Below are 16926 nucleotides of genomic sequence, written 5' to 3'. Positions count from 1 at the left end.
CAGAACTCAAGCGAAAAATCTGGAGCCTTATCTTTTCGGTATGATTCGTTCAAAGGAATCGTGAAAAGAATGATGTACTGTACAAAGTACTTTATTTGTAAATAATTTCTAAATAACAAAAAAAATAGTTTGCGTGCCTGCACGGCCCGTCTCTTCCTTCCGATCTTTTGAGAACAGATTAATTCGTCTAGAATCAGAATTCAGCTTTTCACTGCTGGTGTGAAACTCAAACCTGACAAAACCTGTATAAATGCAAACAAATTCTGCTGGGGATTCTGATCACTTCTTGTCACGCTAATGAACGTCACCCCCGCCCAGTTGAATCGTATGAAAATACTAAGATCGTCGAAGGCGGTTTTGAACTGTTCTCTCTCCCCTTTTAAGTTTAAAGAGAGGCCTGATATTTGCGGTACCACTCTTTCAAGCGCAGGGAAGTAGCACCGTTTTCATTTTAAAAAAGGACAAGGTCTCCGGGACTTTCCACTGTTACATCACATATAATTTTTAAAGCCTTCGCGGTAAACCTACTGTTTAGCTTGAGAGTACGGTATTCAGAATACATTCAGTTAGGACCACCTCATTTGAGTTACTTTTAGTTGTAATGATTTTGCTCAATATTTTGAAACGGAGTTGATTTGTCATACTGTGTGTACTGTACAAGTACACGGATGATTCTTTCGGGAAGCGCACAATACAATAGATATTACAAGGCGGTAAATAATTTGAATATCATCCAGTAATATTTGGACGAAAACCATGGTGATATTCATTCTCAAACTCGACATAATTTAACATGCTGAGCCAACAAACATTGACTATTGCGCTGTAGATCATTCCAAATTTAAACACGGCTGTGATTCCCTTCCGCGACGAGTCAGCTGGTGGACTCACGAGGTCACGGAATGATGAAACCGACCGCGTTTTCAACACTCTGTTCCAACTCCAGTGTTAGAATATGGAAGATAAAAAAAAATGTTTTCTTTTAGAATTTGGCTTTATTTTCTGTCCGAATGGTCATAACACTTCCACCGCGGTTCAACCCGTTGAGATCACTTTTCACGGAGAGAGCTCCAGTGTATTAAAATAAGGATGGGCTGATTTAGGCGAATCATTCCCGAGTCACAGGAATATGAATGAAAGGACATTTCCCGTGCATTTCCTTACCACTTTATCCAGTACAGGGTCACAGGAGAGCCCGAATCTATCCCAGAAAGCAATGGGGGCAAGGCAGGATACACCAGGGGCCGGACGCCAGTCCATCACAGGACACATCTAACCTTTGTGTTTTAGCACAACGAGGTTTCAGATGAAAACAGAAACTGAACCCAGGGCAGTGCAAAGACAGCATTATTTGCTTGCCTGTATAAAAATGCTATAATAATCATTTGTATTGTTATATTATGTTATTTGGAACTTCTTTAAATTATTAAATGTATTTACAATTTGGATTAGTTGACAGTGGGACTGTGGTACAGTGGGGAGACCTGCTGCCTTACAGCATTGGGGCCCTGGGTTCAATCCCTGGGGTGCTGTCTGGGTGGAGTTTGCATGTTCTCCCTGTGTTTGTGTGGGTTTGCTCCAGGTGCTCCAGTTTCCTCTCGCAGTCCAAAGACATGCTAGTGGGTTAATTGGCTTCTGGGAAAATTTACCATGGTGTGTGTGTGTGTCCTGTGATGGACTGGTGTCCCATCCAGGGTGTGTCCTGCCTTGTGCCCGTTGCTTGCTGGGATAGGCTACAGCTCCCCTGCAACCCTGTACTGGATAAAGAGGTTAGAAAATGAAGGTGTGTGTAACACAGAAAACTAAAAAACAATAGATGTCATTTGATGTGTCTGCCATCTATAGCTGGGGTTGCGAAATTGGTAAACACAAACAATCAAAGAGATTTTTTTTCTGGCTTACTCTAGTTAATGAACTTCTAGAGACGTCATTAGATGTTTCAACACAGGACCACAGTGTAAAAAAAAACAGAAAAGACCAGGAGTGAAGGAGACAGAAACAGGAGAGTCACCGTCACCCTCCTCTTCCTCGGAGCCTGCGCCCTGCAAGAAGACCCTGTTCTGATCGGTCTGGGAGACCAGATTCTGGCTAAGTAACCTGAACCTTTTTTCTAGAGCAAGGGAGATACCTAGATATAGAGATATAAGGAAATTCTAATTTCCTTGATTGTGGAATCCTCAAGCTAAAATCGTGCTCTCCTAATTTAGCGGCGCACCTCTAGAATAGGAGGACAGATTCCCATTCACTTTTGGACATCCATGCTGCAGGAAGGCAGATTTAGTCTTGGGTCAGATCCCTTGATTTAGGACAGGCTTCCTGGCCTGTCGAGGTGCTGCACAGTGATTTGGGCTAGCAGGACGTTTGGGCCTGTAGAAGGAAGACTTCTGAAAAGCATAGTTTTGTATGTAGTACGAGTGGTATATGTGTTGTTGTTTTAAGGTTCTGTGTTATATAGATTGCTGTGTTATTGGCTTGTTAATAATAATGCAATACCTCAGAACTCAATGCACCTCTTCACTGTGCACTTTTTGCATGGACAAACACATATTTCTTGCTTTTAACTACCACATATTAATTGTTCTCCACAACATACAGCATTGTTCTGGTTGTTATTATTTATCATGTTTGTAATATACTGTCTACTGTCTATTGTGTGGTGTTGTCTGTTGTGATGTGTCGCCTGCAGTATTGTGCCTGCGTTTAGAGATTGGCGCAAACAGCAATACCAGTGTACACGAACAGTACACTTCTCTACTCTAGAACTGTCATGGCTCGGATTTTACCTACTGCTCTGGTTTAATATTCACCTCTTTCTACCAACCTCTCCCCCTATTTGCAGGGGTGCGGTGGCTCTGTGGCTCAGGATCTGCGCCTGTGGCTGGAAGGTTGCCGGTTCAAATCCCACGGCTGGCAGAGGAATCCTACTCCCTTGGGCCCCTGAGCGAGGCCCTTAACCCCAGCTGCTCCAGGGGTGCCGTATAAATGGCTGCCCCTGCGCTCTGACCCCCAGCTTCTCTCCCTGTCTGTGTGTCTCATGGAGAGCAAGCTGGGGTCTGTGAAAAGATAAAATCCTAATACAAGAAACTGTATATGACAAATAAAGTGATCTTGTCTCCAGACTCGCAGCTGTAACCGCTGCCAAAGGAAACTACACCAATAATTTACTCAGGGAGGCGGGGACTGGTACACAATTCTGATATTTCAGTTTTGTATTTCAAAATGTATTTCCCCAATAAGATATTTTTTTCTGCCCTTAAATGTGTGGAGTACGGCGTGACACAAAAAAAAATCCTCACTGAAATACGCGAAACTCTGGAGGCACTGAAACTCCAGGATGCGAGGGGTTTCAAGAGGGAGCAGACTTTCGTACAGGCACTGTTCTGGATATATCCTGTCATGGATGACACATAACTGCCATCCCCGAGGGCAGCGGGTTATTGCGAGGGTAAGGCGTGTTTCTCTGTGCTGTGAGATCATTTGCACACAAAAAAACAAAGCCTTCCGGAGAGCACAACAGGGCTTTATCGTAGAATAGAGGTCGTTTATATCTCAAACGATATCGCTTTATGTCCCCCTGTGTTTCAAGCTAGAAACATTGCCGTTGATTTCAAACTGGCAACCCCTTTCCCAGCACATGATTTAAGAAATGATCACAGATCACAGACAGGCAAAATATACGACACTCACGTCAGGAAATGAATCCCATTTAAAAGCTTTCTGATATATATATATGTAACGTTTCAGTGGCTTACTGGATTAACAATTTATAGGCTTGACCTTGAAGCTAAACGCGTCCAATTGACCGTAGTGAATTACCCGAGTGACATCTATAGACGGGGAATTGCCCCGTTTCGGAATTTCCCCGAAGGAAACCGGCTGCAATTACAGGGGCCCAGCTGCCTTCTGGGAATTGTAGGAATTAGGCTTGTGCTCCGCGAACCCGACGGTGTCGCACGTTTATTTCACTACAAAGCCCGGCGTGCACCCCTCTCGCACGCCTGAAGGATAAGTATCACTCGGGGGGGAGCTTCTTCAGTGTTCCTTGTTTATAGAGATAAGATAGTAGCGTCTGTGAGCAGTGACGACCCTTTAAACTTCGTTAGCTTTTCGTTTCTCTTCTGCAAAGGGTTGTTTCTGGAATCGGCCAAGGCGTGAAGCAGACGCACAGTTTTATGCTGCGCTTATAAAGGTAACTTATTTTGTTTTTAAGTTTTTGAGTTCAAGAGTGACTGCAATAAAAGTTTGATCTTAAAATGAAACTGAAAAATGGGAAAATAAATGAGGAAGCGCGGACGATGCGATGTAATGTCCTCAACTTTCTCTAAAGTGTCCGTGCTTCTAATCACACGTGTTTTTGTGAATGTTTTTGAAACGAATGACTCTTTTTACTGGTGGATCCCTCTCCGCTGCTTATTGGGCTCAATTTCTGGTGGAATGGCAGCTACAGACGAATCTGAGCTCTGTTTCTATCTATGGAGGAGAATTAATACCGGTTATTCCCGGCACAGAAGACCGCAAAACGAGTTTGAAGTTTACATTTGGAAAAGACGCTCGGGGTGTAGACACTTAACAGATAGTGACGAGATTTAAGGTGAGGAACAGGATTTTTAAAGCTGCCCCCACCGGATGCAGACCCTGCGGAGAACGAAGCCTTGTCTGTTACTTTAAAGTCATGACGCACACATACCAGTACCGGCGCAGAATAACGGGCGTGTTGTCCAATAAACTGAAGCTACAGGGGTTGCTTGTGGCGCAAGACCTTTGTTATGTCGCCACGCAGTTTTAGATCCACTGACGGATCTTCGTGACCTTCTTCGCCTGTGTGTGTGTGCTCAGGTATTAGTGACCGGTGCAGCTCTTCCCTCAGAGCGAGCGGCGGACCCGGGTCGCCACGCCCTGCACTGCGGAGAACTCCGCTATGTCCAAAGGCCGGGCCTCCTGTAGCTGTAGAACTCGACTCTGTAACGAGTTAAACGGTGTATCCCCTACTATAGAAATACCCCCGCACACTAGTCTTAAAGGACTGACATGCAAATTTCGTGTTTGATATGTATGCTGATACATTTGATTATAGGTTTTTCCTTTTTTTATAGATTTGTAAAGGGACTGAAGGGGTACATGTGCCATAAGATTATTCAATCATTGATATTGATTACTATTGACTATCTTATGATTGCTCACTATGATATTCATTTATCTGGATTACTCTTGTACTAGTCACATTCGTGCCTTTGCCTCATACTATATGAAGCTACTGTACTCTCCTGTATGCTAACACTACCTGAACTTTTAGAAGATAAAACTTAGAAGATAAAAAATGAGTGGGTCACAATGCCAGAACACGTAGATGACAGCCGGTAGAAACTGGATAAGAATACATAAATAGCTGCTGGCTAAAATGGCTGTTTTAGATGAAGGATCTGGGAATCCCCTCCACCAGTGTGCAGCCCCACCAGTCCTCTCCCCACACACCAGCTCTCAGTGGGGAGGAGAGCAGAGTGATGAAGCCAGTTCAGAGAGGGGGATTATTAGGAGGCCATGACTGGGAAAGGCCAGGGGGAAATTTGGCCAGGACACTGGGGTAACACCCCTACCCTTTTCAAGAAACACCCTGGGATTTTTAATGACCACAGAGAGTCAGGACCTCGGTTTTACGTCTCATCTGAAGGACGTCGCCTTTTTACAGTGTAGTGTCCCCGTCACTATACTGGGGCATCAGGACCCACACAGACCGCAGGGTGAGCGCCCCCTGCTGGCCCCACTAACACCTCTTCCAGCAGCAGCCTCAGCTTTCCCAGGAGTCTCCCATCCAGCTACTGGCCAGGCTCACACTGCTGAGCTCCAGTGGGGCTGCCAGCTGGGAGCTGCAGGGTGATATGGGTGCTGGCTGAGTTGTAGCAGTACAACAGGTAAGCAGTAAGCAGTAGTTAGCCAGCTCCCATTGTGCACATCAAGAATCAGGAACCAAAGAAGAGAAGACTCACCTCTGCTGTGTCAGGTCTGATTCATCCTGGGGGCTCTCCTGGCTGCTCGCCTGCAGTCCTGACAGGGCTTCGGACGGCACCCACCCCGAGGTGACTGAAAGGTCTTTCAGGGCTTCTCTTAGGGTCCAAATCCATTGGAAAAATAACAGTTGTCACCTAAGTGCAAAGGTGTAATTAATCCTGATCATGCACAAGCAGGAAGGTCAGTATCACAAGGTTGCCAGTCAGTTGTCGGATCAGTCATTTCTCCCCTCCTGCGAAACTCCAGCTGTCCAGCAGGGCTGGGGGCAGATTCATGTGTACAGTATTTAGTACCAATAAGCACTGCTTTCGCTTTTGTCAGTTCTGCTATGCTTCTAGGTTTGATTGTCTTCACGATGGTCAAAGGGCTACAATTTCAGAAAGGCCTAGGGGGAAATTTCCAAACTTTAAAAGTAAAACAAAAACAAAAAGTATCATTTTAAAGAAACATCCCAACTTTCAGTCTTATTTTTCTTGATGTCCGACGTGTCCATTTAAGAAAATTGTTATTCCAGATGTCATTTTCCGCATTTCTTTTCCTGTCATAAGGTAGGAATTACAGTGGTTTTCTACTTTAGACTTTGCGACATTTAGCATGGATGGCTGGTGTCTTTTCTGCAGATTGCCGAGAGCTGTGTTCTCGATTGTAGCGTTGCAGTACAACATTAAAGGCAAGGAGTGAGCAATTTAGCATGAGAAAGGTAGTTTACAGGCGCAGATGGAAAGTCTCTCTCTCAGCCCTCAACTGGTCGAAGGGGCAGGTGTTTCTTTGTAGGGCCAAGTATTACAAGAACAGCTTTCATCCATTAAAGTAGAACTTAGGTTCACAAATGATCAAAGCTGGAAATTCTTCGTGGAATACAATGCGCTCAAACTCGTCTTTCCTGAAACCAAAAGTGACATTTGCATGTTTGTGCCCAGCGAACTTTTATTGTCTTCTTATCTTTGAACTGTACGTGTAGAGTCTGGATTCCTGGATGTGAGGGTTAGACTTACTGTACACTCTGAGCCTCTCATGACGTTGGAGAGCGATCTGTAAGAATACTGCAGCATTGCAAAACAAGAGGTTTGCATGTCTTGTTCTCCAACTTAGCAGGAACAAACACGATTAACTAAGTGTGAAAGATCTCACTCTTAAAATAGTTAATCTCGGGATCTTCACACATGATGGCTTCACACAAAATAGAAGACATTTTTGATGTCTTGAAGACCTTTTGGAAAGTATTTTTTCACAAATGCAACTAAACTGCATTAGCATGGGTACCGCTAACATTTTGAACTAATTCAGGCATCCAGAACCCAAATCCAAACATCTGCAGCACACACTATCTATTTCTTTGCTCACTGACACATAATTATATACACAGCAACTAATTACACTCCTGTGAAAATGAGTCCATTATTCACTAAACATTTCCCACAGGTCTCTACCAATCATGGCCTCCTAATAATCCCCATCTCTGAACTGGCTTCATCACTCTGCTCTGGGACATTGGTGGTGGCGGTGGGATTTCCCATTACCTGTAAAATGCTTTGATTGGAATATCTAGAAAAACAATATATATTGGATATTATATTAAATATATTATTTAATATTATTTTTATTGTAATAAGAACAACAACAACAACAATAATATGTTCCTCTAAGGATTATTGGTCTGAATACTCCTGTGTAGTCCACGTGTCTTAGCTGTTTTGTTGTGGATTGTTGGCTATGGCTCACCGATCGCCCCCCTCTTTCCTTACAGGTTTTTAATCCCGGGGAAATGGCGAACTTCGAGGACGCCGAGACCGAGGAGACCCTCACCTGCCTGCGCATCCAGGTTTACCACCCCCACCAGAGCGCCAAGGACGTGTTCCGCCACCTGCAGTTCCACAGGAAGCTGAGGCACCGGGCGGAGGACACCGTGCTGTTCGGCCGCGACGCCAAGGCCTGCGACGTCTCGTTCTACGACACCCGCGTCTCCCGCAGTCAGTTTGCCCTCCAGGCCTTCCGGGCCTTCGAGCGCTCCGAGCTGTGCTTCGAAATCAAGCACGTCAGCAAGAGGGGCAGCATGGCGGTCAACGGCCTGCCGCTGCAGCACCTCCACAAGGTGGAGCTGCCCGAGAAGGCCCTGGTCAGGTTCTCGGACTTCCAGCTCCTGATCCTCAAGGAACCCGGGGAGTCCCGGGACAGCTTCGAGATCGTGTTCGAGCCCTGCGCGGCGCCCCCCTGCCAGGAGGTCGGCGAGGGCGTGCCCTGCGGGAGCCCCGTGGTCGACAGCGGCTTCCACAGCCAAGAGTGCGCGGTTTCGGCCAGCGTCTCCCTCCGGGGGCCCCTGGAGAACGACGAGAGGATGCTCATTAAGTGAGAGCTGGAACGACTGTGCGGGGCCGAACGACTGTGAGTTAGATTTAACATACCCCACACCCCACACCCCACACCCCACACACAGTCATCCTCTCTTCTGTTCCCAGGAAGCCGCAGAACTTAGATGAGTCTCAACCGGTTCACAACCTACGAATTTGGAAATGGTCGTAAATTAAAACCATTCCGTTCGGCCATCCATCCGTTTTCTAACCTCTTCGCCCCGTGCAGGGGTGGAGGGGGAGCCGGAGCCTATCCCAGCATGCAACAGGCACAAGGCAGGGTACACCCTGGACGGGACGCCAGTCCATCGCAGGGCACACACACACACACACCAGGGCCACTTTTCCCAGAAGCCAGTTGACCCACCAGCATGTTTTGAGACTTCAGGAGGAATCCGGAGCACCTGGAGGAAACTCATGTGAACTGGAAGGAGAACATGCAGACTCCACCCAGACATCACTTTTTCTTCGAGCAGAGCTTTTTGTTCTTAGAATATTTTTTATAGCGGCACCTGTATTTTGTAGCGAAGGCTAACATTGTGTAAAAATATTGTTAAAACAGACTGGTACATCTGTGGCTGCGACTCGATCAACAGGGAGAGATCGTCGCCGTTTCAAAACAATTTTCTTTGAAGAGCGGTATAATAGGGATGTGTTGGCATGTTTTCTTTTGTTTTCAAAATGAGCAAAATCCGACAAACCGATGCTGAAAGGATGAAACAAAGTTTTGTCAAGGCCTGTCAATGCCACAAGAAAACGAAAAGAATATTCAGAACTGGAACAATCCAGCCACTGTTTCAAATTCTTACGTGACAAGTTGTTTTTATTTAAATCATCAGTATTTATAATGTTTTACGATCTTTCACTATTCCAAACATTTTTTTTTACACTGTCTTGTATCACAGTATATTATGTGAGATTTTGAACACCCTAAAAATACAGCTATGGCTGTTACTGTATTTTTCTGCTCTTAAACATTAATCCAATTGTATTGTTGTACCAATTGTGGCCTAAATCTCAAAAAACCTGGAGTTTCAGACTGCGGACTTGTACATTTTCTGATCCTGAAATGTGCATATAAAATGTTTTAAACAGACATCCGAAAATTGGCATTAACGATCTCCTACGACTGAATAAAACAGTTGAAATAAATGGCCAAAAAGACAAAAGAGTTACAATGTAGGGAACGGTATTGTGGTATGGACCGTCTAGGCTGAACCCGTGAAAGAGATTCTCTGAACAAAAACCAAACAGTTCCAGCGGGATGAATTGAGACTGTTGGTTCTTGTGCTGCCCTGTTCCTTTGGGGCAAAATAACCAAGTAAAGGTTAAAAATATCTACAATGAAAGAACTACTAATGTTCCAGTGTATTAGGCAAGTTTCTGTTTTAAAACAAAAGTCAATTCAAAGGTTACAGGACCACAACCCAACATGTGTTTCATGCTGAAGTGTAGTTTTCTTCAGCGTGTTAAGCAGTGAATACTAAAAATGTTCAACGTGATCCCTGTGTCTCTGCTGACAGTTCTCGAATTACAGTAATGCTAATGTATACTGTACATACTTTCTCGATTGTTTATCTCTAGTACAGTATGTATGTTTTATTGACTATTTTTATACAGACTGTGAAATGAATCAAGTGTCCTCAGTACGGTTTGAGGTTAACTGCAATCCTGAAATTCTTTCTTTTGAATGGGTTCTCAGAAAGCCTCATTATTAAAGATTTTTATAGATAGAGACGAGTGTTAGTGTGAGTGTTTTTTTTTTTACCGGTCTGTGCAATCAGTTGTGTAACAAGGAATAAAATAACCTTAGAAGCCAAGGGCAAAGGGGCAGTTTGTAAAGTTTGCACTGAAGAGAAGCTGTCTGACACTCTTATAAGGATATTTTAAAAAATAGACTGAACATCATGCAAAATGCATCCCCTGTAAGTGCTGCAAATTCACAGGTTTAATACTGAACAGGAACAGCATGCTGTAAGTCAGTTCACTGTGCTGGTTATGTCCAGTAGGGCTACTGTGAATGTCCCAGGCCTGTCATGCACAGCTCATGAAAGGAGTTATTAGTATTTCAATACCAACTTGTAAACTGAAATGGAAGCGCCCAGAGGAAACCCGCGTGAACACAGGGAGAACATACAGCACCGACTCCAGGTTCAGCAGTTCATGAACTAATGGTCTTCTGGGAAATGTAGTTCAAAATACTGCACCACAGGTTTGGTCTGAATACTATATATAATAAGGATATTATGTTACTGTATATGATTATGAGTGATTCCTGGTCTTGGAGAATTGTTACATATATATTGATATATGGACCAAATGAGATTTGGGAAGAGACTTGATTCAGGTGTATAAGCTACTAAGGGGTAGTATACTAAAATTTAGAATGGAGAAGAGGAGAAGCTACTTAACACAAAGAGTGGTAGATGACTCTTCCCAGTCGGGTGGTTGAGGAGTTTTGAGTAATGGCTCAACCGAGCTAACCGCATGAGTAAGATGGCTTGACTTTTGCATCTCACATTTGTATCTGTTTCATCACACAAAGATAAACTTCAGCATGGAGTCAGCACGATCGGTCTTCCAAAACGAACGATCGATAAACGTGCCCACAAGCTGAAGGAAATGAAGGGAGGAAGGCAAACGAGAATCAAAGAGCTCAGACTGGTGGATGTCAAGGAGACTTTGCTGAGTTAGAAGAGGTTAATCTCCAGTCTTGAGATATACAAGAAACTGAGACCTCAGCTTATACATGCTTGCTAGAATTGTAGGGAAACTCCTCGACAGAACATTACTGAAGAGCCAGCTTGTGGCACCTGACCAGCAGAATAAAACTGGAGCTGTTACTGACTGTGTGCAAAAACCTGGAAACAACCAGGGAGTTTCCACCTCCAGGGAATCAGGCTGGAGTTTCCAGCGAGACATGAGTAGAGCTTGATCTGGGAAGCTGCCAAGTGGTCAGGCATTCTGAAAGGGCAGAGCTGCAGTACACACAGGCAGCTGAGAAACAAGAACATGCCTGAGGTCCCAGGTTGAAACGTAAAGAGGGAAAATGATCCTACTTTGGGGACAAATCCGAAATACCTGCAGAGAATACCTACAAATATGAATCTTTCTTTTGTTTAGGATGCCATTAGGATGCCAAGTCACCTGTCCCTCCTCTGACAGAGACAGGGGGACAGGAAGAGGGGGAGGTCACCAGTCATATATATAAGTAGCAATTATCTAACCCAGTGGTTCTCAAACTTTTTGGACCAAGTACCACCCCTATTCCAACCAAATCATCCAAGTACCACCTACAAGTCATCATCTCATAGGAACCCCAGAAATTCTCAATGACCAACATGAGCGCGCATGCACACACTCACATACACATATAATAAATATAATAATAATAAACTTTGTTTGATATATTAAGATATGGTTTCTCAAAGTGTTTTACAGGGAAAAAAACAACAACATAAAAATAAAAAAGCACCATTTCAGTGAGAGGGGTGAGCCTGTTTAGTCGAGCAAAGCAGATGTGAATTAATTTTTCGAGCCTTGATACAATTCACAACAGTTTAACATCGTCAGGCATTTTCTGGACGGCAAAGGTCTCGCGGTGGATGTTGCAATGAAACCATTAACTTCTGGAGCAACCTCTCTAATTCGTGCAACTACACCGCTGTGTCGGCTTGTCATTGCTCCAGCACCGTCTGTACAAACTCCGACACATTTTATCCAGTCGATGCCATTCTCTTCGATAAATTCATTCAGAAGCTGAAATATGTGCTCTCCTGCAGTTCCTGTTGGTAGCGGCTTACAGAACAGAAAGTCCTCACGGGACGTACCCTCAAACTCGTATCTAACATAAACGAGCAAATTGGCCAAATCGACTACAGACTCATCTAATTGCAGTGAAAAACATCTGCTCATCTTAACGCGCGCTGTCAGCGTACTTTTGATATAATCCTTCATTTCAATAATTCTATGAATGACTGTGGGCTTACCCAGCCAAAAGCCCTCCGATAAGACCGTTATAGAAATTGTGGATGCACTACGTGATCATTTGAGCCCAAACCATTTATCATACTTAGGGAATATGGGTTTCATGAGCGAAACCAGTCACACAATGAAAGCCTATCGGAATATTTCGCCGGGTTGCGCAGGTGATCGGAGCGTTGTCGGTTTGGCGCCGGGCTGGAGCACGCTTTAAACAGTGCAATTTCGATGGAAACGGTAAAAAAAAAGCATCTAAATTGCAACAGAAAACGGCTGAGGGTTACGCATGTAAGATTTTCTGTTAAAGTTACTGGAAGAAAGCGGCCTGAGTTCCTGTGGCAAGTCCTCTCATGACCGCGGTGAGCGTTGGTTTCAAGTCCAAAGGACTGTCGAAACGCACTGAGAAAAGGTCTAGAGCAGCTACAGACAAAAGGAAAAAACCCTGTAGTACAAAAAGTGACCGAGGTTGAACAAGACTCATCAGTAAGTGATGCAAACTCAGTTGAGGGTGATCTGGGGTCCTTGGAACTGTATAGCATTGGGGAGGATGAGGGGAGAAAAAATTGGATTATACCGTAAACAAAAAATGGAGCTGGTCGCAGGGTCAGCTCGTTTGGTTATTTCTAAGGCAGATATTACAAAAGACTGTTTGCAAAGCTGCCATTGGAACGAGCATCACTACTGCTTAAAAGTTACACTGGTGAGACTGTGCCTTTTCTTGGAAAAATTAAAGGAAAGGTAGCCTACAATGGAAAAACACAAGATAGACCTTTATGTGCAGGTAAAAGAGGGTCTGTAGTGTTAGGTTGTGAGTGGTTGAGGGAAATTCTGTTCGATTGGAGCTCCATCTAGGCACTGGATATTGGGTCTTAGAGCAACAAACCCCCTGAGCAGAGACTTTTGCAATTACACATGCAAAGATGTGTTTAAGGAAGGCATTGGAACCTTGAAGGGTATTAAGGCAATAACTGAAGTTAATGAGAGGGTTTGTCCCACATTTCACTAGGCAGGTCCTGTACCTGTCACGACCACCAGCCAGCGGAGATCAACACGTAAGCGAGCCAATCAGCACCAGCAGCGGATTACTACTAACAAGCGCCGCCGCACGAGTTAACACACCTGCAATTGCTCTACCGTGCGGCACGCCGGGTTATTTATACCATTCGTACCTGATTCCCGTTGCTCGGTATTGAGTTCTCTACTTGTTGCTCAGCCTAGCGTTCTTACCCCCCTCTTTTGCCTTCCTGGAATTCTGCCTGCACCTTTTGCCTTCGGACTTCGGATCTCGTCTCGCCCCTTGGATTGTTTGCTATCATTGCCTGTTTTGGATTTGACCCTGTAGCTCTCTTTTCGACTACGATTCTGTCTCACGTTTTGGATTGTTCGCCACCAGTGCCTTTACCGGTTCTCGACTCACCTTCGCCTTCGGACTACGACTCAGCTCCTGGATTTGCTCGGTACGTTTACTTACCTCCCTGCGACTCCTGCATCTGCATTGGATCCTTTTCACCTCTACAGAGCAGCGTTACAGAATACCGAGCCGATTATGGATCCCGCAGACGCACAGACCCTTCGTTCCCTTCTCCCGCAGCAATCCCAAACCATCGCCCAGCTTCAATCTTCTCTCCAACTGCTCACTAACCAGGTCGCCTGGCTTTTTTTCTTCCCCTGTTTCGCCGGCTCCCGCACCGATTCCTACAACGCCTTTTTTACAAACACCTGCTCCAACCACCGCGGCCCCGCCCACCACTCCCTCAACTTTACCATTTGTATGACGGCAATCCTGCAGGCTGCAGGGGCTTTATTGCCCAGTGCTCCCTGGCTTTTCAGCTGCAGCCTGAGCGTTTTTCTACTTCTCGACAGAGGATCGGATTCGCACTTTCCTTGCTCACAGGCAAAGCATTGGATTGGGCTGCAGTATTGCTTGCTAGAGGAGATCAGCTGTTCTCTGACTTTCAGCTTTTTGCTGACCGTCTCCAGGCGCGTTTTTCTCAAAGCAACCCGGATTTGACTTGCCTTCGGCTTTCCTCTCTTCGCCAGGGCGACAGACCACTGCAAGATTATGTGGCTGAATTCCAAGCCCTCGCCACGGAGTCCGCCTGGAACCCGGAAGCTTTGGTTTGCCTCTTCGCTAAGGGTCTCTCGGAGGATCTAAAGGACCACCTGGTGCTCATGTCCTTACCAACCTGGTCTCTAGAGGCGGCTATCGCTGCGGTAGTTGAATTGGACACTCGCATTCGGCTGCGGAGAGCGGAGAGACACCCAGGAAGCAGACCTGTGTGCCCCATGGGTCCTCCCCTCGTGGCGCCCACCCTGCCACATGCACCCCTGTCCTTGGAGGAAAAGGAAAGGCGCCGTCAGGAGGGGCTGTGTCTGTACTGCTCTGCGTCGCAGCACCCCATTTTCATTTGCAACCCGTCCCCCTCCCCGTCCTTTCAGTGCTGTCTCTCTCTTTTCTCCCGCAGGTTCCGGCAGCCGGCAGAACGGACAGTGGCACGCGGGGGCCCCCGCTTCGCCGGAGAAGGCGGCCGTCACCATCCAGACGCAGTACCGGAAGTACCAGCAGAGGAAACAGCACAAGGATGGAAAATAGGCCCGGCGTCAGGCGCCGCGCCGTTGTGTCCTGGCAGAGCACGCCCGTTTCCATCGTGGGTCCTCTCGCCTGTCCGCCACAGCCGTAACAGCTTTGAGCAAATATTCCCCATCACAGGACATCGGGCCCACACAAGCACCAGTTTTCCCCCCAGTCAGTGGCACCCATACTTGGCTACCGGGGATACAGTTACCAGCATTCTCCCGTACTGCGGCGTGAAGCCAAATCACGCCCGCGTTTCCCTGATGACCCACAGACGGACCACCCTGACCCCCTGCACGTAGCTGCAGACACACTGCACTGTACAGCAGACTCACAACTTGTGCTCTCTCAACTCGCATGGTTTGCCCCAGAAAACCAAAAAAAAATTGGGGGGGGGAGCTTTAATCTCTGAAAAATGTATTAAGCATGCCTACCAGAGCTAGTAAGTGAGCCTGTACCCTCATCGTACTGTCATTTACTATTCTTATACTTGTATGTAATATCTTGTATTCCCATGAGAGGTTATAAACGAGGGTAAAATTGAACTAGACAGTATGTGAGGTTGGCCCTAGTGCTGTTCAGAATCCCTAACCCCAGCGTTAGTTGCAAGTCAGCTGTGTGTACCACATGGCCACCCAGTTGACTTGCTCCGCAGCTCTCCACCTGTGCCTGGAGCAGACGGCCTGTCATCAGCCTGTCTGATCGAACATGCTGAAGGGGCCTGGTGTACCGGGAGCTTTCTGCCTTAGCGTGGGCTTTGCTCCCTTCTGCTGTGACGCCCGGTAAGTCAGGTCCCGCCGCATCACCGCAGGAGCATTGTTTTCCCCACAGGCGAAGGGCAGTGCTGCTCCCTGGCTACAGAGTCCAGTGCACATTCTAGTTAGAGCGAGACTGCGGAAGAATACGCACACACTGCACTGCTTAATCACCTGTCCAGGAGCTTTCACCCTGATGGACTCATTTCAGGTATTGAAACGTTGTCACTGGGGAAGGGGCTTTTTCTCCTGATGTACTGTATTGTATACATAGTAAAAATGACCAATTAACTTCAGTCTGAACCTTTTTTTTTCTCCCTAATAGTGGGAAGTTACAGTAGATAGTGGTGATGTTATAGTTGATTTGTTGTTGTTTTGTTTTTTTTGCTATGGGTGCTGATTTTCACAGTTAAGCATACCCCTGTGTTTTGTGACAAGATGAGTGTGTCAAAATAATAGGAGCAGATGAAATTGGTTTCGCTGTATCAGTCATTGTTAAACGGACAACTGAAGAAGTGGCTCATCATGACATCCGCTCAGTGGCTAGAGGGTGGCGTGATGGCGCACTGCTGCGCATTGGCGTCTTGTGGCGCTGGGGCCCTGGGTTCAATCTGAGGTGCTGTCTGTGTGGAGTCTGCATGGTCTCCCCGTGTGCACTTGGGTTTCCTCCAGGAGCTGCACAAAATGTCGTCTTTGTAAACGCAGACTGAATATTCCATTAATATATTAACAATTTCCAGAGACTCGCTGTTTTGCATTGTTTCTAGGCTCAAGATTCAACAGTCACACACAGTTTATGCATATTGAATGTCATTTGCTTACATGACCTAGTTATGCAAAGAAATGTGTAATGGGTTTGTTTTTCCAAACGATGTGTAAATAATTATCCAGCTGGTTCTTGCTTAAAGCCAGAGTATCAGTTCAGTCACAAGGCTGGGTAGCCTGTTCCACTCTCCCACCACTCTTTGTGTCCTGATTGCAGGATCTCATTCAGCTGTCTTGAGAGAAGCAAAAACAGCGGCTTCAACACATGGCTGAGCAGCGTGTCCCACACCCCTGCCACCCTCAGTGGGGAAAACAGGTGCCTCCTGTTCTCGGTTTTAATTGCACTTCCACAGTTTCCACCCGTGTTCTCTGTGTCGAAATTTCTCCCACACAGATCTGTTGGACAAACGCTTTTAAATTCCCTCACCCATTCCCCACTCCCTTCCCATTCCTGTTCATTTTCCCATGCGGATGATCACAAAACTGGACACTGCGC

General features: G+C 45.9%; 1 protein-coding gene across 1 annotated transcript; it reads left to right on the top strand.

The window, feature by feature from the left end:
• Window positions 1-2992: 2992 nt before the first annotated feature.
• On the top strand, window positions 2993-10089 carry LOC107075657 (TRAF-interacting protein with FHA domain-containing protein A). The gene is made up of 2 exons (XM_015337603.2): window positions 2993-4189; window positions 7754-10089. Exon 2 carries the CDS (start codon window positions 7772-7774, stop codon window positions 8354-8356), a length of 585 nt encoding a protein of 194 aa, XP_015193089.2. The 5' UTR covers window positions 2993-4189; window positions 7754-7771; the 3' UTR covers window positions 8357-10089.
• Window positions 10090-16926: the final 6837 nt, after the last annotated feature.

Source organism: Lepisosteus oculatus, chromosome 23 (assembly GCF_040954835.1).
Source record: "Lepisosteus oculatus isolate fLepOcu1 chromosome 23, fLepOcu1.hap2, whole genome shotgun sequence".
NCBI classification, from domain to species: Eukaryota; Metazoa; Chordata; class Actinopteri; order Semionotiformes; family Lepisosteidae; genus Lepisosteus; species Lepisosteus oculatus.
Note: the sequence above shows the minus strand (reverse complement) of the source record. Positions and strands in the feature narration are given on the sequence as shown.